The 21,103-nt window shown below is 40.1% G+C and overlaps 1 protein-coding gene and 1 long non-coding RNA gene across 3 annotated transcripts in view; one reads left to right on the forward strand and one right to left on the reverse strand.

Annotated features, from left to right (window-relative positions):
* The window catches only part of LOC114012216 (uncharacterized), a 39,373-nt gene extending 20,886 nt beyond the window's left edge, over positions 1-18,487 (forward strand). For both annotated transcript variants that reach the window (XR_003554526.2, XR_003554525.2), the window contains exons 2-3: positions 2,782-2,900; positions 14,975-18,487. This is a non-coding gene — a long non-coding RNA (uncharacterized LOC114012216). The remainder of the gene's footprint in view (positions 1-2,781; positions 2,901-14,974) is intronic.
* Positions 17,771-21,103, reverse strand: part of GFRA1 (GDNF family receptor alpha 1) — a 143,575-nt gene continuing 140,242 nt past the window's right edge. Inside the window, exon 9 of the mRNA XM_005237568.4 lies at positions 17,771-19,684. Within this exon, the coding sequence (XP_005237625.1) occupies positions 19,523-19,684 (162 nt within the window). The 3' untranslated portion in view covers positions 17,771-19,522. The remainder of the gene's footprint in view (positions 19,685-21,103) is intronic.

Genomic DNA, 21,103 nt, shown 5'->3' on the forward strand with positions numbered 1-21,103 from the left:
CAGAAGGGAAATTGTTCTAATAACCTTCTGTGTTACAGAGAAGTGGGCTAGTGAATCCAAGATCTTATGAATAAAAGGGCAGCCTCCCACAGTATTGAGAACTTCCCAGAACTATAGTATGTTGGTTTCTGCAAAATGATGTGGATATTTTGGGCATGCTGCTGCACCTCTGCTTTGTTGAGATCAAGATGAGCTGCACTGCTAAAGACAGTGCCCTTCCTTGTTCACAGTGGGGATTCTGCCAGCGTGGTCGCAATGGTTCACTAGAACTAGGACACTTTCTCCACAAAGAAAGGTCATACACATAGAGCCAAAACCTTAGTGCATCTCAAGCCTCTGGGTTCATTAAAAGAATATTTTTACAAGAAAATGCAGTATTTCCATGCACTATAACTATTTCGGGGTACTGTACATGTTTGTTCTAGAGCATCCAGTACAGTTCCTTCCAAGATAATGGGAGTGTTGCCGCTATACTCTGATCTGAACTGCGCCAATAAACACCATGGGGCTTCCTAAAGCTGTGATGGCATCAGCCATACTCTTGAAAAAAGGCATGCAGACTTGTGAAGGTTTTCAAATGATTATTAAGATAGATAGGGTCAGATTTAGTCTACTGTATTTAGAGGGTAAGACTAGCATAGGAGAGTCTGTGATGTATAAAGCTTAGGAGTCAGAGTAGTGCCTACTCACTACTGGTCACTGCGTCAGACTCCAGAATGCCTGCAAACTTCCCTGAGAAACCAAAAAAGGGCTACTAATAATGGATTTTTGTGTTAACCTTTTATATTGTCCTTTTCAAAATTCTGTTCTGTAAAACGAGTTATATGCTACCAGATAATTTTCCTAAAGTGGTTACACTACGCACCAACAATAGTTATGCTCTTTGTCTGGACCATCATTTCAGAATATGCTTTAACTGCATCTTCTACAGGCTATAGCCACTCAGGGAATCTTTCAGAGACACAATTCACCGCAGACAAGCCATCTCTTATGTGTAATCATTCAAAAGGAAACAAAACAAATTGAGAATGAAGGCGTCAGTTGTCTGAATGTATCCAAATTCCTCCTCCTGGGAGAAGGCAGAAAGACGGTGGCCGTAATCTTGCTGCAGCTTGTACAACACTTAGAACACTGATTAACACTTGTACACATATTGTCCACAGTTTCAATGGAAATTCTTTGTGGTTTCTGTGGATATTGTACCCCTCAGGTGAGGAATTCACTGAGGGCGAGCAGCTACAAGGAAGCAACAACTAGCTCAACGGCATTGCTGCCCCAGACAGCTTCAGCCCAGGAACGCAACGTGGCCAGGCACAGCTTTGGCTGCAGCTCTGTGGTTTGTACTCCGCTGAAGGGCATAGTGTGAATTTGAACTTCGTCAGGCCAGAAGGGCCTAGACTCGTTTTCCGACATTTTGCAGAGGCCTTTAAGAAACAGAAATTAGCGCTGGGAGGCAGCACCAGCACAGCAGGGGCTCCAGCAGTGTTTTCCATTGAGAACCTGGGCAGAGTTGAGGTGCCTTTCCATGTAGCCCTGGGGTGTGATAGCAGTTCAGGTGGGAGACAGGCACCTTTCTGCTCCACCCAAGGAGCCACCCAGCGTGCAGAAATGCTCAATGAGCTCTGGAGTCCAGCACGAAGGTGCTGGATGAGTTAAGTGATGTTCGGGAGCAAACACTGTACATCACGGTCCAAAAGGATGGCTCCTACCTTCAATTTAATCCCTATTTAGACTGTTTGAACCTTTGTGTCCTCATCCATAAAATGAATTTAACAGCATTTTCCTGCCTTTCCAGGCAGCTGGGTAAGCACACAAAAGTAGGTGCCTTAGTGCTAATGAGCTCTTATGAATAATGTAAATGAGTACTGTCTAGATTAAAAAGCTACGGGGGCTTTTCTTTATTTTGCTGAAAATAACTGAATCACTAAGGTCAATTTTGTGGGGGTATCCCAGAGGAAATATTTATATTTTGTGGAGGAAAGAGTGGGGCCAGAGCCCATCAAATGTAGAGGTATGTGCATAAATATGCATAGGGCAGTCTGACATTTTCACCCTGGTGAACCCATTTGTTTTCGTTATGTTTTGCTTTATTTTATTTATATTTTATTTTATTTTAATTTATTTTATATTATATTGTATTTTATTTAAGTTTTTCCACAGCACAAAGATTCAAGTAGAGGCAGCCGCACTACAAGAAAGCAGATGCCTCAGATCACTGTCTTTGGGCTCTGGACCCCAAAAGTGATGGAACAATTCCAAGTCCTTTCCATCCTCCCTTTTTCAAAGAAACAGAGGGTCAAATGAGAGAGGAAAAAAAATAATCCCTCTTTCATAGACAAATTATTTAACCCAAATTCACCAATTATTATGATATGTGCTTATAGACTTTGACTAGTGTGAAACATGGGCACTTCTACTCTCTAACAGATTATTTGCATTCTACAGAAGAAAGGACAAACACAAGTGTGAACTGCGTATGTAAGAGCAGGCTGTGCCTGCCTGCCCAGAGGTGCAGAGGAGCCATCCTTCTCACGCCTGCTTTGCCTTTGCCCTTTACTCCTGTGTGTATCTCTTCCTATACTTGTGCCCATTACTAATGGTTGATGCGGTAAAATGTTAATTTGTGGCAGGATCAGGAAGCAGTAACTCCAAGCAAGAGAGGAATATCATGGTATAAAATTACTTGAACTTTAGATTGCTTCTTGGGGCTTGAATCCAATGGACTTTATTGCTTATAATTTGAAACTGAACAAAACCACTTTTCCTGGTTTTCTTTCCCAGGTATTTGAGGTACGATCTCTTGAAGCATCCTTTATCACAAAACCAGCTGCAGAGAAGAAGCGTGAGATGTACAAGGCTTTCTGAGATTCCCTTGCAGCGACACCAATCGTGTGATTACAGTAAGTATGTTTATGTCTGTGCTTAGTACCAATTTCCAAGGTGAAGACTATGATTTTATTGTGTATTATTTATAAAGTTCCTGCTAGGCCTAATGCTTGCTTCATGAGAAATCACTGCTGAATATTTGAACTGGTCTCATTCCACTTAACAACCCACTTTATCAGCATAATGTCCACAAGAAATCTGAACCCAATTCATCCTCGCATAAATTTTAACTGTTCCATTACTTTATCAGAAGATTGGCCTTCCTGGTTGATAAATACCTTCCTAATACCTGTACTGAGTGTGCCACTTGACAAGAGGGTCAGGGTTTCTTGCATGCAGATGAATGTTATTTCACCACCGGCATTTTACTCTGGAATCTTTGAACTCTTCTCAGTTTTTCAAGTCAGCAATTGGATCATATTTATTTAGGTCTGGATGTGCAAATGTATTGATTTGTATCCTGTTATTGTTTTGTGCCTTGTATTTATGTGCTCTAATGGACTGAAAGTGTTTCAAAACTGAAGGGGATTAAAATATAGACCTTTTTCTCTGAGCAAGTGTAGGGGATATTATCAACCTGAAATCTGTTTCAAAGTGTGAATTTACAGCATATATATATATACTGTTATTTTAAATCTAGAGATACTCTGCCATCCAGTAATTGAATACAAAGCCATGAAAAGAGTAGACAGAAACTAGCATAGAGAGAGGAAACAATGAAGTTGGCAATACGAACCCTTGTCAAATGTGAGGAATGAGCTCTGAAACAAGTTCTGACTTTGCCTTAGCATCACTTGCTTGGTCGAACAATCTCACCCCCTAGCCAGACATAACCATATGGCTGGTGACAACTTTCCATTAAAGGCCTGTCTTGTTTATCACCTCCTTTTACATATGGATAAAAAGCAGTCCTGTGATCTGCCTGTTGCCTCTGAGAGGTGTTTGTGCTCCAACTTTAAAAGACTTGTGTGCCTAGACTCACCCTCATCCCTAGCGGTTGAAGTTTCCAAGCCCAGTTTTAGTGCTTTGAACCCTTGTTCAGCCACTGCAAACCCTGAAAACTGGATCGAGCCTGTGTTTTCAGCAGTTCCTAGGTACTGAGGATGGGGTTTGGAGAAACTTAGAGCTCAGCTCCTGGCAGTGCTGAAAATGTCATTGTGCAGTTGACTCAAGGCTACATGTTGCTGCACCTGCTTTGGCTGCCCACTTACCCAAGGGCATTTCCAGAGCATGGCTACACAAATACCAGTGTTGTGTCATGCGCCTCAACTATCGAGCAAAGAACCTACCATGTTGTAGCGGCGCCAGTCACACTTTACTAAGGAGTCCCGGCTCCCTTAATGAGCGAGGGAAAGGTGCTAATGATCCAATCCCCTGTTCATTCTTGAGCTTGCTTAATCTGGATACAACAAATTCGATTATAGGGCTTACACGTGTTTTAAGTTAACTGGATGTCCTCATACGCATGGCTGGGCTTTCCTAGTAATTCTGTACAGTGCATGTATCCAAGGCTACATTCAGTGGCTCCTTGCAAATCCCCACAAAGCAATTACTAGCCTTTCTACATATTCAGGAATTGTCAGTTTCAGATGCAATTAAAGTAAAATTGCTTTCAGTAGATACTTGGCTATGATGACTTTTGCTGGTCATAATTCTCCCTACACTTTGTTGTTTCTTCAGATAAAAATTATATTTCTCTTGTGCCCTGAAATCTTAAGCTCACTTTTGACCCAAAGTATCCTCAGAGAGTTATAAAACTTAGATGATATAGCTGCACATTACCTAGAAATGAACATTGTGAGAATCAGGCCAGGAAGATGAAGACAAGAGGTATGAATTAATGTTTTAATAATCTTCCTCAGATTAGTACAAGTCATACAGGCAGGGATCCCAGTAACTGCTGATGAGCAATGCAGCTCCTCCACTATGGACTGATATTACTTTATAATTCTCCAAGGAGCTGACACTCTAGTGTCTGCAAGGGCAGATTGTCACTCACCTACCAAGAGAGTTGTGACCCTGTCCCAGCAGTATGGTGCAATTGTGTACTTTGGACAAAGCTGCTACTTACAGTGCCACAGCTTTTGCTGAAGACACAGAGAGCCAATTAGTTTATTTTTACTTCTATTTAATCCTAGGTTATGCAAGACATTCTTTTCTATCAGTCCAGGGTATCTGCCATTTTTATAATGGAAAGTGAAGACCTGTTTAATTCCTGATCAACTAACACTATGTTTGAAGTACAGCTGTGAATGATGCCACTTGGTTCTACAGTCACATGGTAAAATGCTTGTTGGATCAGCATCTTTGACTGAACCCTCATGGTGTTATCCTTCTCTGGTACAGAAGCCAACCAGCATGAGACGTTATGCAGACCTGCGCAGCGCCAGTCTTCCCACACATACACATATGCTGTCAGTCAAGATCTGCTATGATGGCTCCATGGTTGAAATAACCAGAGGAATAGTGTCTTGTTTTTCCATTTTAGAATACAAAGAATTGTCAAAGACAGTGTAAAGTGGCATCCCCCAACACTACAGAAATAGATACTAGAGAAATGGATTTACCCATTATAGACTAAGAGGCTGTCCTCTGGCACTGTGCAAGGTATAGGACTTCCCTGAACTGTTCTTTGCACGCAGCTTTTCTCTAGGAAAAACACCTTGTCTGGTTTTAAAGGTTTTGTTCAATGATGGAGAACACGGTACAATTCTTGTTTATTTGTTCCTATGTTTACTTACCTTCTCTGCTAAAAATGTGACACTTCTATACATCCAGCCCACCAGCCTTGTTAAAGCTTTGACTATGGGATGGAAAACTTCCCATTTATCTTCTAATTTCTAATCCTTGTTAGGTACTTGCAGTCAGTGTTCAAGACAACACACAGTAGTTTTGTGATGAGATTGCACTGTTAGAGATGTACTGTTAGCCATGCTTTTCACAGACTCTCAGCATTATTCTTTTGGCTCTTAGAACCATTTTCAATTTTTCATCCAGTTTGATGAGACTTACTGAAAAATGACAGTACTGACCCAGACGGCTTCCCACCGTCCCACTGGGGCTTTCAAAACAGGCAACACAACTCCCATTCCATGCATGTTCCTGTCAATATTGTGACAAACACTGAAAAGGATTTAATCTTACATACTTAAGTACCTGACTGCTGTTGAGATGGGTGCAATGTCACAGTAATAGCATCCAATGAAGCCGGTCTGCCCCAGTTGACTCTATTCCTCCACTTGGGTGGTCCAGAAAATTTGGCTTCAGAACATTTAGGAGTACATTTGCAGTGGCTGTAGCAGATACAGCCTTCTCAGAAAATTTCACTGATGTCAGTAAACCAGAAAATTGGGAACAGGGGGCAGTTAGTACAAGAACCATTATCACTGCAACCTCCTTTGGTCTCTTTGATATACGCTCTTGATATGTTCCGTTGTTCAAAGCTACCTTCCAGTTCATCAGCCATTGTTAATCCAGCTCCTGGTTGATGAGTGTTTAAAAAAGCCAGTTAACCAATAAAAACCTCAGCCAAGCTCTAAACAAGCATCTGGCACTGGTTGTTTAGATGTGTCTGTGAGTAATGGCAAGCTGCAGGAAAGCCAAGCCAGTATTCAGACATTACTTTTTGGCAATGCGATTTGCTGTGTTATTTCTCTTCTGTATTAGCAGAAAGAGTCTGGCTTTTGTTTTTTAACCTTGTTGTTTCAATGCCAGAACAGTAGAAATATAACAGAAGTTAAAACAATAGCTCTTAAAAAATGTGATATTTTCTTTCATCTCCTGTTTACTAAGCAGCCTTGGTAGTGCCATTTCATATAAAGAACTGCAGAAGTCACAAGGTCCAGAAATGCAATAATTCCAGCAATGACCGAAAAAAAAAAAAAAAAAAAAGACCTGCTTTGTCTTTTTATTGACTATAAATGTGGTTGAAAAGGCCATTCCACATCCTCAGCTGTAACTAGTTAATTATTTTCTGTTGTTTTTTGTAGATGTTTCTAGCCAACATTAAGCAAAAGGTACATTGTGGAACAAGCCATCCATACAGTATATGCCATAATTACTGTTTAGCAATTTCACACTAGCAAAAATTTATTAAAACTTCATGACTCATTAATAGTAAGTGATCATAATCGCTTAATAGAAAAGGAAACTGAGCTAATGATAGAAGTGCTGATTAATGATTCTGACCTTAAGACACGAAGCCAAGTGAAATTAATGTCACTGCGTGCTGAAAGTTATTGTCAAGTATAGATAGTTTGCAATCAGAAGATACCCCCCCACACCAAAATTTTGTAATTTTTCAGCAGGAAAACATTGCTTTGCTATACTGAGTAGCATTTTTAAAGATCTCACTGCTACATTTCAAATAAGCACAAGATTGACTCATTTATTATAAAAATTGGTTAAAAGAAAAAAGTTTATGTAAACATGCATATATATGCTCACTTCAGGAGGAAATGTCACAGCAATACTTAATGTGCTAGCAACCAAGGGGCATTATATGTAGCTATTTATCTCTTTTTTGTCAACAGGATTTCTTTTATGAGCTCAGGTTAAATATTATTCAAGGGAATAACATGGTACAGCTCACCAGTCAGTTGCCTAATCACATATCAGATACTTGGGCACCACTGACCTGACAGGATGACTGTTTCTACAGCCAGCTGTGTGCCTGGAAAGCATCTTCCTTAGCTTCGCATCTGGCTGCTTCTGATGCCCACTGGGGCTGTAGCAAGTGGTGGCATTTGCGGCACAGCAGGCATCGGACTGCACCGAAAGGTCTTGTGCCCAACCACAGGTCACAATAATGTGGCAAGGTAACATCAGTGTAGACCCCAACGTGCAAGGGTGAAAATGTCTGAGGTAACACGGGTAACAGGTTGTAAGTGGAAAAGGCTCATGCTTCAGCAGTAAATTTTTATTTTTTTTTTTCACATTATTTTTTTTTTCACACGTGCTTCTTTCTTCTTATGAAATGAGACGTTACTTTAAAACAGTCACTGGGACACTAGTTTTTAAATATACCACAGCTTCATGTGCTACATTTTAAGGAGAATTAAGGTTTTGGAGCCCCTAACAAATTGGTCTGATCCCATCCCACTGCAGAGGTTGAATGGAGATGACTCAGCCTTTCACCCAAGAAAGCAAACTTCTTTCTCTGTGCCAGCTCAGGTTGCTAGCTCTCCCAAACTCAGTTTGAATAATCTTCCTTAGATTATTAAATGTTTAACTCCCATGACGAGCCGAGAGGGAGGGACAGTTTTTCTGCAGGTATGAGCAGAATCCTGGCTATATGTTCGTGAGCTTTGATTTTATTTGACATCAGTCAAAGTCACAGAGTGAAGGACAGTCCCTTTCTAATAACGTCACTCAATATTTAGCCTACCTACATTTGTATTAATGATAAATCCCTCAGGCAGTGAGTTATGTGCAGCCATTGATCTGCTCAAAACAGCACTGTGGTATTGACAAATATTGTTTTGGAGACAAATACAAGCTAAAACTGTATTTATAGCCACCAGATTCTGACCTCTGACAAACAGGCAAATATCACTGCTCAGCCACGTTAATGCTACCTTTAAGGCCTCTCCAACCCAGAATGAAGCCAGTGGATGGCTGAATGTCGATTTCTTTTTTAATTTTTGGTTTTATGCTTGTATATCTGTGTGTACTTTGTGAGACAATTTTGCAACTGCCTCTCTTTACAATTTTTGCATTAATGTCTCTTTTGAAAGCAAGAGGGATGTGGCACACTTGCAAACCCAGAGATACATACCATCTGTTTAGCTAACCTCACTGAGGATGTTGGTGGAATGTTGTTCCTTCTTTTAAAAATATATATACAATAGCAATTCAGAGGATTGAATGCCAGGTCCTTCCAAAGCAATTGACTACCAGTCTTTATTTTATCATGCTGCAAAACATAATGTGTTTTTTATTAAAGACTCTGTAAATTATGCTTTCTACCTCAAAACAACGTATTTTCTAGCATCCTCTTTGGAAAAAAGAAAATAAACAAAAACAAAACAAAAAAACAAACCAAAAAACCCCGTCTGCACAATTACTTCGGAGCAACATTTCCCAGTCCTTATTTTGGCTGGCTCCTGGCTGTTGCTCTGCAGTTTTCTGTAATTAATATAGATTAAAAAAAAAAAAATTGGTGACGCAGAATTAGAGGGTGTAAATTGTATTTGGGGCCAAAAAAGACATGTGCATCACCAAAACAATTGAGTTTATTGTTACCAAAAAATTGTTTCAGGAAATCGTACTCCTGTCTCTGACGGTGAAGGAGAATTCAGCATGAAGCAGGCAATAACACAGACGGGGTTTATTGCCAGCACAGAGGAGCTGCGCGAGTGTCAGGGCTGGCCAATTGCTTGGGCAGAGTGGTTTGGAGAGCCGTCGGAACAGGCTTGGAAAATGTTAAGACTATATGTCAAAATCCAAGTCCTAGACAGCTGAGATCCCTACTGCTTTAATGGCACACTGAAACTGCCTCTCTAACAAAACTCCTAATGGGTAGCTGGCCAGTTTTCCCCCATCATGTTGCCTACTTTGAAGACGTCAAACCTCTTTCTTCATCTGCTTACCAGGGTGTCACTTCAAATGTCTCTGCATAACTCAACCCATTTAACTGAAATGATTCTATAAATGTCATCAAAAGTAGATAACCTCACTTACCTGGGCATCACTAGGCTTTCCTAACATTCCTACCAAAAGTCAAATTGCCTGGTGTGATGGGTGCTGTTTGTGTAACACCTAGCATCCCAGGACAGGGGAGAGAGAACACGATTTCTTCACGAGGACACTGGTCCTCTCTGTCACGACAACAGATTGATGCTACGAGGCATCATTTTGTCTTAATGGCATAATAGATACGTGTGGAAGAAGGGCAATGTGGCACAATGGCTTATGTCTGTGCACCTTCTAGGCAGACCTGTGGTACTTACTTACCTAGTTGGCCTTTGTCCAGTAAAAAGTAGCCCTGTTGCCGTCACCTCTCAACCCAGAGGGCAATTGTCAAAGGGACCCTATCTGTAAATAGCCACAATTAAAAGTTAAAAAAAAAAATCAACAAAACAAAACCTAAAAATCAAACTAGCCGATGACAGACACTAAAGAACCCATCTGGTCATGTATAGCTGGTTGCTCAGTGGTATCAAACATGGCTTGGCTTCATCTGTCTCTGGAGAGGCTGCTGCTCAGGGAGTTTGTCATGGAGCTGTACCTCTTGGATGGAGGTTTCACTGCTTCCCTCCCTCCCTGCTCTCCTCGTGGCAGCACAGAGAAAGAGGGAAAGCAGGTAGAAGGAAAGCCTAATGCTAACTCGCACTGTCAGATTTTGATTGCTTTTGTGCATCACATTCCCCAACTCTGTGCCTTTGAAATAGTTAAACATTTGGGTGATGGCACTGCAGAAGCTGAAGTACCTGCAGCACTTCATGTGCAGGACCCTAATAGCAAGCATGATTCCCAAATCCAAGCAACCTCAACAGCTAGCCCAGGAAGCCAAGCTGAGCTGTTGTACAGTCCCATACAGATCCTACCTCCAAAAAACCAGACGATCTGAGCAGCAGACGATGCTGGGACACCTAAACATCACCTTCTGGCATCACCCCATGCAAGTGTAGCCCCTTCTGGAGCTGCCGAAACACGACAGTGAACATGTAGGATGGTGACCGGCTGCTGTGTTATTTGGGAAAGTATTTTCAGCCGTAAAAGAGCAGCCCTTTCGTCTTGGGTTATGTGCATTTCCTGCACTCCCATCTGTCCTTCTTGCATCCTCCCCTAGACTTTGCTTCCCCTCTCTGCAACAACAGCAACTGAAACTGTCTGGTCTTAAAATGGCGGGCGGCTCTGGCCTGCCCCTTGTTGTGCAGCAGGTTTTCCATGGCTGAGTGTGACTGCTCTTTGCCTATAACATACTCATTTGTTAAGTCTCAGTTTGAATATGAGTAAATGCTGAAATAATTTTCCTAGTTTCCAGTCATCGACACGAGCAAGTGCATCGTGAAAGCTTGTTTTTCCACCTTCCCTTTCCCCCTCCAGCACACTCTGCAGTTCCTAAAACAGCCCCCCACAGACCCTTTTGTCTTCAAAGCCTTCGCAGCCCTTTTGCTCCCATTATGCGAAAACAGGAGCAAGCCCTTTCTTTCTGGCCTGGCAGGATGAAGGGGTGGGATGGGTGTGGAGGCGTGTTTGCGTGCCAGAGAGTGAACAACTATGAATAGGGCCAGCTGGCCACTCTTGTGCCCATTTTTCCATCGTTTCCATCTGATATTCCCTGCTCATTGTAATTTTGCAGGCCACATTCACTAACACAAAAAGACTAGGGAGCAAGCAAATGCACAGATATTTAAAGGGAAAAGCTTTATTTCTTATTTTCTTAGATCATAGTGGACTGTAAAACAACAGGGAACAATGAGATCAACCTTTAATAAGCTTGTTTTCCTTTTTTTTGCAGTTAAGCTTCTTTTTTTTTTTTTTTTTGGTATAAATCAAAACAGACCAACCAACCAGGAAATTTTTCTCACAAAAACATGCTTTTTAATAAAAAAAGAGAATAATGTTTATTGAGAGGAATTGTTTTCTGGATATGTACATTACTAATGCAGGAGGATTATGCTAACAGAAAATGCCAAACATCATGATTTGACTTCCAAAGTGTGGACGGTCCAAAGAGCAATGTCCTCAGAGCAATGTCTAAGTAAGTCAACAGGAACAAGTGAACAGCGTTTTTTTATTTTTTTACAACAAATTACCAGCCATTATGACTGAAGACCTGACACATAATAACCTGCAGTGAGATGTACAGAAATCCATAAGACAACATAGAATTTATACAAGAAGGTAACAGTGTAAGAATTTCCTCCATAAAATGGAAGCATGTTCTAGACAGATAGTTTTGGAAAAAGAGAAGGAAAAAAAAAAAAGGCAGGAAAATACTAACATTGGATAACCTCAGTTCACAGTGAATGCCAGTCTTCCTGGGTCCAAATGCTACCTGTTATCTTTCTCTGCATCCTTTCTGCCTACCCTCAATAAATCCTGTTATCATTGCAATGTAACAAAAATTACTTTTATCTGAGCCTTCCTCTTCTATTGCCTCTTCGCTGCAGTTCTTGTCAACTTGCACTTTACACAAAAAGTGCAAACGTAGACATACCCTCAAGTGAAAGACACATACACCTTCTCAGCATGAGTGGTACTAATTGCAGCTAATTATTTCAGCATTGAGTAATGCTACACAACACATTGTACAAACCCTGTTATGCAAACTCAATAGCAATAATTTGAGGAGGGGAGAACAGGGAGATTAATAATTGCCACCAGTTAAGTTTCCCATGGGCTGCAGTGCTTTGAAGCAATTTCTTCCCCTGCCTGCCTTTTGGTTTTAGTTTTCTTTTTCATCCAGTAACAGTGGAGGATACTCGGAAGAGGTAACAAGTTGATTTTTATGCCTCACTTCCACTGTGACCCTCCCAGAGAGGAGGCAATACAAAACTAAAGACCGTATTTTTTGCTTTCAATTTTCACTTCCACGTGCTTTTCTTTACAAGCGGTATGTGACTCGGGCTCAGTCTGGGTTGCACACTCCCGACTGCCAGACACAAGCCACTGTGGGGCTTTGCTCCACCTCCAACAAGCCTTACAAACACTCTTTCTGAATTGACTTTTACTTAAGGGTTAAAGCCTTTGTCCCACCCCGAAGTATGCAGAGGATATCATTACTAATAATCAGGTTTGGGGCTGGGGGAAGGAGAGCCTGTGTTCGCATCAGCTGCATTTTGGTTAGCATACCCCTAAGAGAATTGCCTCACCTCTCGAAAGGGGAACAGTTTCCATTGGCCAATTCACAAAGTCAAAGAAGAAAAAAAAAGTTTGATTCTCTGTCTTCTACTTAGTGGGACATACATACATTTCTATTTTTCAGCAGTGTACTCTCTGCAGTATCTCCCACTAAATAATAATAAGTGGTAAATGTTGGTTCCCTAAACAGTAATTTTTGCATCTGCAGTCTTTCTCATGTTTTTGATAAAAGCTTCCTTCGGTCATATACATCCTGCTCCATAAACATTATCAGGAGAAGACCGCGATGGTTTAATTTTATTTTGAAAATTACTCCAGAGTTTCAGATTTGCTGTCTTCTGTGCTTGAAGGAGTTTACATCTCCCTGTGGTTCAGTAAGTCTATGGGGTTCAGCTTCAGTACCTTTTAAGCTTTGACCAAAGGGCAAGTGCAGTGGTGAAAATCAACTTCACATTCTGCGCGGAGCAACTGAAGAGCTGGAGCTAGCAAGCCTGGCACGACTTACCTCTCGGCTTGTAGCTCTGGAAAGGTTTACTAGCGTGGTCTAAGTGAACTGTGCGCTGGCTAGACAGGCTTGGGTGATAAGCAGACACAAAGGCTAGGTATGACACAGACCAGCTCGTGCCAACACACCTCGCTAACCGGTGCATCTGTGGTCAGCCAGAAGAATGCTGCTGCCTGTTAGTGCCCACTGTAGTACCATTATCATGCAACTGGCCAGTAAATATGGACTGAGATTATTGACCTGAGATGGACTTGGGTTACTGAGACAGATACCAAGAACTGGATGGCATCAGCCAACCACTTCCAGCTCTTTGGTTCTCCCAAGTAGTTCAAGCAAATGAACTCAGGAAACGGTGGAGTGTGGGCTGTATTTCATACAAAAATTAGCCAATAGAAGACGTAACATTTTTGCACTTACAACAGCAGGACTTTGAATGTTGTCTCTTACTGTCAAAGCAATGTCCAGCTGAAGGAGTCATGAGGAACTCTGTATCACTGGTACCAACGCTGAAAAACTGCTTGACATGAGCTAGCCAACATGGGGAGTGGTCTAACGCCATGTCACCATCTCTAATTACTTATGTTTATCCATAACATCAATTTGTAGAGTGAGTGGCTTGAAGAAGCCTGAAAACAAACATGGCCTCATTTACTGGAACCTGAATCCCCAAAACTCTTGCTCAGTTTCATAAGGATTGAAAGTGCTGGGCAGGGGGTATTCCATGCTTTGGAAGACAGAAATCTGTGAGACGTCAATTATTTGCAGTATTTTGGCAGGAGGAATTTGAAAAAAATTGCCCTTGAATCTATGACTCATTTTCTCTTGGATTCTAGGAAATTCTTCTTTTGACAGATTAAAAAGAAGCGCAAAAGAACTAAAATGTGCTGGAATCAATAAAAGCAGGGGGAAATAGAAACTAAAAGGGGAACCCTTGTTGCAGTGAGATCAGGTGTGGCTGCCGTAACGTAGGCAGCAATCAGCAGTAAGTGCGTGCGTGGCAACGTTCAGCTCTTGGCACCTGGCAAAGGTGAGACAGCAGAAACTGCAGCTGCTCTGGTTAAATTCGCTCAGAGAACTTTAGTTAGTAGTCTAGATAATAACAATTTATAATACCACAATCTGTATCAATAAGAAATGCTGCTGAGAAATTGGTTGACTCTGTGCTCTTTCAAACTTCAGATAATCTTTAGGACACATCTTGAATTTGTTGCTCTGGCTTTTATGAATGATAAAAGCATCTAAGTAGGAGTTGCAGGACTTGGCTTCTGACTATTGAGGTGACCATAGCTAATACGTGCCTATTAAGCGTAACTGTCCCCTGAAGGCAAATGTATTCAGCTGAAGAGAACATGGAACAAGGAAGGGTGTATGAAAGTCAAGATAATACAGAGATAAAAACAGGAACTCATCACCCACCCTGATTTTACCTGAAAAATGGACCCATCAAAATTTCCCAATGAAACTTCTTACTCTTGAAAAAAAAATACTGTCTGGTGAGACTTTTATCTATTTGAAATTCTAACTGCAAAATACATTGGAAGTATTTAAATATTTCTAAAAGATTGTGACAGTTTAAAACTTTTTAATCTTTATTCAATTCCAAACTAAACTTTAAATTCCACCTGGGGAATAGCAAGACCGTGTTCTAGCTTGTTCTATTGAAACCAGTGCTAAATCGATAAAATATGAACTTGCAATTTCCTCTCCCTGTGAAAGTGTTGGTCATTCAGTAAAGATATATTCCTGATCACTTTTTTTTTTTTATTTTCACAGAAGCAAAGGCTGTAATTAAAAAAAACCTAGCCAACAAAAAACAACACTGAGTCGAATCTATAAAGTGGATTACCGTAGAATATGGAGAAAATGACCTTCCAAAGTTAAAGGAGAAGCTGAAAGAGCCAATAATTGAAATGTCATAGGAGGAACTGAGCTGGTAAGAAAAAGCAAATATTTAAAGATGAGACATATTTAACAAGTCACTGGATTACTTTCTCTACCGAGTTCATCAGAAGCAAATATATTTCTATTTGATGTCAGCGACATCAGGTAGAATCTGACTAACCTTACGGGTGTACAACAGCCTCGGAGGCCTGTTTAGCTGAGAATAGTTTTGATGCAGAAGTTCCATCAGTGAATGTACATTTTTCAGTGAGGTAGATCCACCTTGGTGCTGAAGACAAGCAACTGGATTTTATGAAAGAAAGTTGTAATTGCTGTACAAATGACTGTTTGTTCTTCCATCTTTTACTGCTTGCTCTGAAGGAGCTGCTCTTCTAGCAGAACCCAGCTCTTTTATTGCAAGCTAAGTATGAGACACTCCTGTCACTTGACATACACATGATGTATGTCCCTTCAGGGAGCTGTTTCCGAGTTTTGCTCTTCTCTTTCACTGGTTTATCACCATCTCTCCTCCATGGAAATATCGTCATGATTAAGCCAACAATCAAAAATTAAAATTAGACTGAGATTTCAAGGTGATTCCTTCTCTGTTTTCTTCACCTCCAGCCCAATTGCACAGGCTTAGAAAAGGCGTATACTTTCACGTTTTCAGTCTACTGATTCAAACTGCAAGAAGCCTTAGATTGTGAATAGCTTCCTATTCAAAGGGTTGGGTCTTAGAAGGCCTTAATTTCATTTTTTTAAAAAGCTAGGAATAGGTCTTCAGACAGAGTCTATCTACACAATGCTTTGAAATGATTAAGAATTCCTGTTCCTCCTTATTCTTCCTAATGACACAGTGGGAACAAAGGTGTTCAATGGAAAGATGCCAGTACGCAGTGAGGATAGATGGACGGCTCCTGCTCCGTGCTTGGTACCTCCCTGCCCGTTCTCATGAGGCAGCCGGGACCTCAGGGAGACAAGTCAGTGAAATGAGGGCTGCACTCCTCATCACAGACCAAACCACTGTGCAGGCGGTATTCCCGTAGGATTGCTGCCCGCTGGCAGGCGTCACTGCCTGCACTGGCTCTCCCGCCCCATGGCCATGGACAGCCCCAATTGCTACTATCTTCACTAGTATCTGAAAGGTTCACCTTCAGCGCCTCTTTCATTGGACTAGCTTGTGGAATTAACGTATGCGTTCAATACTGCAAAATCTTAGCCATAAATGTCAGTTCAGTCTGATTTTTATCTTTATGTGCACTACTTTCAAGAAGAAACAGAAACATAATGATCGGGTTATTTAAGATGGCAGAGTACACACACTCCTAATAATACTAATAACAATGTCTGTTCCATTATATTAAATGAAAAAACATATTAGTATATGTTTACAGTAGCCCATGATTTAATTTACACACAAATGAATCGGTTAAATTTACAATTTAAACAGTATATCATCTGTATGTACATCCTAGCCTGTATTTGGACAGTTCCCACATTATTATTGTTACACTGATAAAATTAATGTATTAAAGGAATATGTAAAGCCCAGCCTAAGCGTCTTCATTGAGCACTCAACACATGGCATTTTAGTGACTGAAAGGGGGAAAAAAATTAAACAATTTGCATACTTCAGTACTGTAGCAAATGACTGCATTGACAAGGTCACCATGGTACATTGACATTGCCCACACCAGATCCAACTTCTAAAAATCCTCCAGTATTTGCACGGTGATGACTGTAAAACCTCATTCAGTGTCAGACTCTTAAGGTGTTTTCCCTCTTGCCTGTTTAATAAGCAATTTATTTTTTTAATTAAGAATTCAGTATGCTTTTAATTTACAGAGGGAAAAAAGCTTGAGTGCTCTGGGTTTTTTGTGGTAACATGGCTAGCTGTATTAAATGCCATTTCTTCTACTATGCACATAACTGTATCTCCAATGGTAGCTCTCAATGAATCAGATAACCAGCAATTTCTTTTGTAATCAGAACCTAATTAGGTTGTTGTTTACAGTATCAGTGATCAATAGCTTTTATTCGGGATCACACTGTGTCAAAGCTCTAATAATTGGTATTAAATGTAACAGAGATTCTGTCATCAAACCAAATGTAAAAAAATCTTCAAAAAGTATGTACTATATACTGGGAGGTTATTAAAATTCCCAATACTGCTTAAAATGTTTAATGTGCTGAATACAAATGATATTTTAAAGAAAGTTTTGTGGATCAAAGATGGAATTAATAATTGTGATGCTTATGAATTTGTTTTGAAAATATTTTTAATGGATAATGTCAGACTTTTGAATTATAATGCTATGTTCATTAGTATTTCAGTAAGTTATACTATCAACTCCTTTTGACATAAAAGAATTTTATTTATTTTTTTAAATCATGAATCTCGTAATCTTTTTTCTGTTGTCCCAAGATTTCAATAATTTGATTAGCTTCTACAGGAAGAGCAACAAGAACCACATGGGCTTTGCTGGTAATGATGTGCCATATATTTCTTCTCCAAAAGCAGCCCTGTTGCCTTTGAAAGTAATTTGCAGTTTCTTATCAGCACAGAATTAAAGAGTAATATTGTTTAATTTGTTATGTCCAGTGGCACAGAGCATCGTAGAATTCTACCACGTACACAGTGCTTTGAAACCCGTATTATGCGACCATAATCAAGGGTACATAAATGAATTTCAGAATTTATGAAAGTGTTTATTATTAGCTAAGAAAAAAAGCAAAAGATGAACTTGTCAATAGGTTTAATGATCTCTTAGTAAGACGTGAATTTTGCACACTCCCAAGCTTCACTGCAGGTTATAAAACAGCTATTCATACTTTATAGTTGAATTGCAAATAACTGATCTGGACATTTCAGAGCAGGACGGGGCATCATTGTGTAAGTCTCCATGCAAATCTGTAAATTCAACATGATGAACTCCTTGCTTGGTGAAGTTATCTTCTACTTTCAATAGAAACAAAAAGTGATTACTGTTGATAATTTAGACAAAACTGCTTGGAACAGTCAACAAGCCATCACAGTAAGGTATAAAGACAGCCCTTAGGAGAAATGCTGCCCATGTGATGACATTTACAGCTTTAAAGAATTCCTTCTAGATACCACAGAAAATCACCGTGAGCCAGCACAGGCTGTCAATGCCACTGAATGAAAACCAAAGCGATCAAATCATATATACCGGCAATATTGCCATCCAAACCATTAAAACAATTTATGGAACTGGTCTTGCAAACAGTTCATCATGTCAGTGATGCCAAGGTCTGCAGTAGGAACTGCCAGGGTGCGAAAAGCCTGTCAGAGGGGTGAGTGTGCATGACGCTGCCTTGTAATTGGATCAACCATCCTTTTGTGTTGATTTTAGCAGTCTTAGAAATAAAACACAGTTTAAATGATATTCTACTACGTCTTTTCCCTCTACAATGTTGTGATAAGAGAAGTAAGGCATGAAGTTCCTGTACTTTTTTGAGCTGACATTATCAGCTACGTATAAACAGATAATGCTGGTTTAGTAGAGCAAATAAATTGTATGTCATTTGTTTATTAAACAAACAGTATCATAACTGGACTATATTACCACAATGGAAGCATAGAAGACCATTGACTGTACAGCTGAAACCCTGTAGCAAAATTTGTTTCTACCGTTTATCCTCAAATTTAAAGAAACAGATCTTTATCAAGCTTTCACAATGGCTGCTTCTTGTTAATTGAAAGAATCTCCACCCTTGTTAAGGCTAGATGATTATAATTAAGAGATAAATGTACTGTTAGAAAGTTCTATGCCACACTCTATTTTTATGAGAATATAACTGAAAGACGTACATTACACCTGTATGTGAATTATAATGGCTTCTCGGCGGGGAACGCAGAATCACTTACAGTACGTAAACATTTAAAGAGGAAAATGCTAATACACTGAAAGAGTTTAACATCAGTAGCAATTTATCAAGTGAAGAAGTTTCATAAAGTCCACTCTCTGGGAGAACATTCACCATTAGACAAACACCTGGCATCCTTGATAGCCTGAAGTTCAATCAATTTGAAAACCAAAACCATTCAATGAGATAAACAGGATCTTAAGAAAACTGCCATCCTCCTTCTCTGGTAAAAGCCAGAATTAAAATAATTATTATTAAAATAATCCAACCAGGTCGCTTCACAGGCAAATTTACACACTGTCTCTTTAAAACACTGCATGCCCAAAAGCCTTTTGGGTTTGGAATGTAGCACTGCACCAAGTATTTCACAAAGCCTCTAAATATCACAAGAAGCTTTTTTAGAGAGAGAAAAAAAAAAAAAATCCAGCTGACTGAAACTGTTCTAGCAGGAGTGCCTCAGCTTAGCTCCCAGATCTGGAATTCCAGATAAACAACAGAGGACAGGAAACAGATTTTTTTTTTTTTTTTTTAACACGTCCTTTTGCAATGCAGCTACAAGACGACTGATGAGCTTAGGAACAAACAGAGTGAGAGTGCAAGTGTCATCAGAGTGAGCGGTGTGCTTAGATAGAAGCTTGTAGGAACAGCAGGTGAATTCTCCGAAGATATGTGACTGGTGGAGACTCCTGCTGCGTTGTCTTTCCCAATAGCATTCTGCAAGACACAATACTTCCCTTGGTCACCATTACACATTTCCATTGCAAAATATTTAAATCTACTTCTTGAAATTCATCTTTTGTTTGTGTCCCACCCTCCAGTTACCTATATATCACTGTCACAGATGGAAAGATACAAAAGGCCAAAAAAACCCCATACGTCCAAATGACAGTATTTTAAAGCCAGTCCAAAGGATAAAAACACCAGTTCAGCACAATTAAAACAAACAAACAGATGTAAGCATAAAAAAAAAATCCCTGCTTTAGCAATGGTTCCATGTGTAAAACCTACCTTTTTAAAGTAAGACATTTTTTTTAGCAATCTGTGTTTACTGGCAATCATGCAAGTTTATTTTAAAAAGCAAATGCAGGACCCACAGAGAAACTGCAACTTCGCTACTGTCAACTGAACAACGTTGTTTGACAGCAAGTTACTTCTGGATAACAATAAATAAATTCTAATCCATGGGATCAGAAAAAAAAAAGAGTTTTTTTTTAAAAAAAAAAAATTATGAAAATTTCCTTTCCACACCTTTTTCCCTTAATTGCTGCATTATTTACATTCCTTGTCTTCTTTGCTACCAATAATTAACCAGTATGTATGTGCAAGTACAGACGGGCAAATTATAGCAAACCATTTAAGGAAGAAGTGCAGCAGGAATATCTCTCATTGCTATCAGCCTCAGTAAAAAGAAAAAAACCTAACAGGCATAATCACAGAAGTAGAACAATTTAGACTCTGAAGGTCATTAAATCCATCCTACTGCATGCAAAGTTGCTCAAAACCTGTCCACTCAGGATTTGAAAATCCCCAAGGATGCAGCTTCTACAGACGGGACAAGCCTCCCCCATCCTGGAGAGGCAATGGGCCATGGAACTAGAAGTACCCAGACAACCAGATACAAAGAACGAGCACAGAGCATCAGTTTCCACAGAATCTACAGAGCCAGGGAGGCATTCATGGATAAATCTCCATGCTATTCCCTCTCTTGGACATCCCTGCTAGGACTGGCTAACTGGAAGGCCTTGAGATGCGAACTGTTAGAAGTGGTGGAGGCATTGGGGGAACGATCACAATATGCTTTCTTATACTCAACCCTGTGCATTTGCTTTTTGGAAACATCGTAGGCAGAGTATGGGATAAAATGGACCAGTAGTTCTTACGGTAAAGGTATAGTTATAAAGCCTTCGTGTAAGGTCTTTTAGCCCGCACAACATGTCCACAGATCTGTTAACATCACTGCACTTTTCCCTCACATGTTATTAGGCTTCATTCTAGTATCTACAGGGATTTCCCCAGAGAACCTAAAGAATTAGGAACGGGCTATAGAACTGTCATCGTTTAGAAGAACTGAGCAAATCTGGACAGGTGAAGGACAACCCCGAGAGATATGGTCACATCTTTCTGTGGTGGCTT

The sequence above is a fragment of the Falco peregrinus genome, chromosome 1 (assembly GCF_023634155.1).
Source record: "Falco peregrinus isolate bFalPer1 chromosome 1, bFalPer1.pri, whole genome shotgun sequence".
Classification (NCBI taxonomy): Eukaryota; Metazoa; Chordata; class Aves; order Falconiformes; family Falconidae; genus Falco; species Falco peregrinus.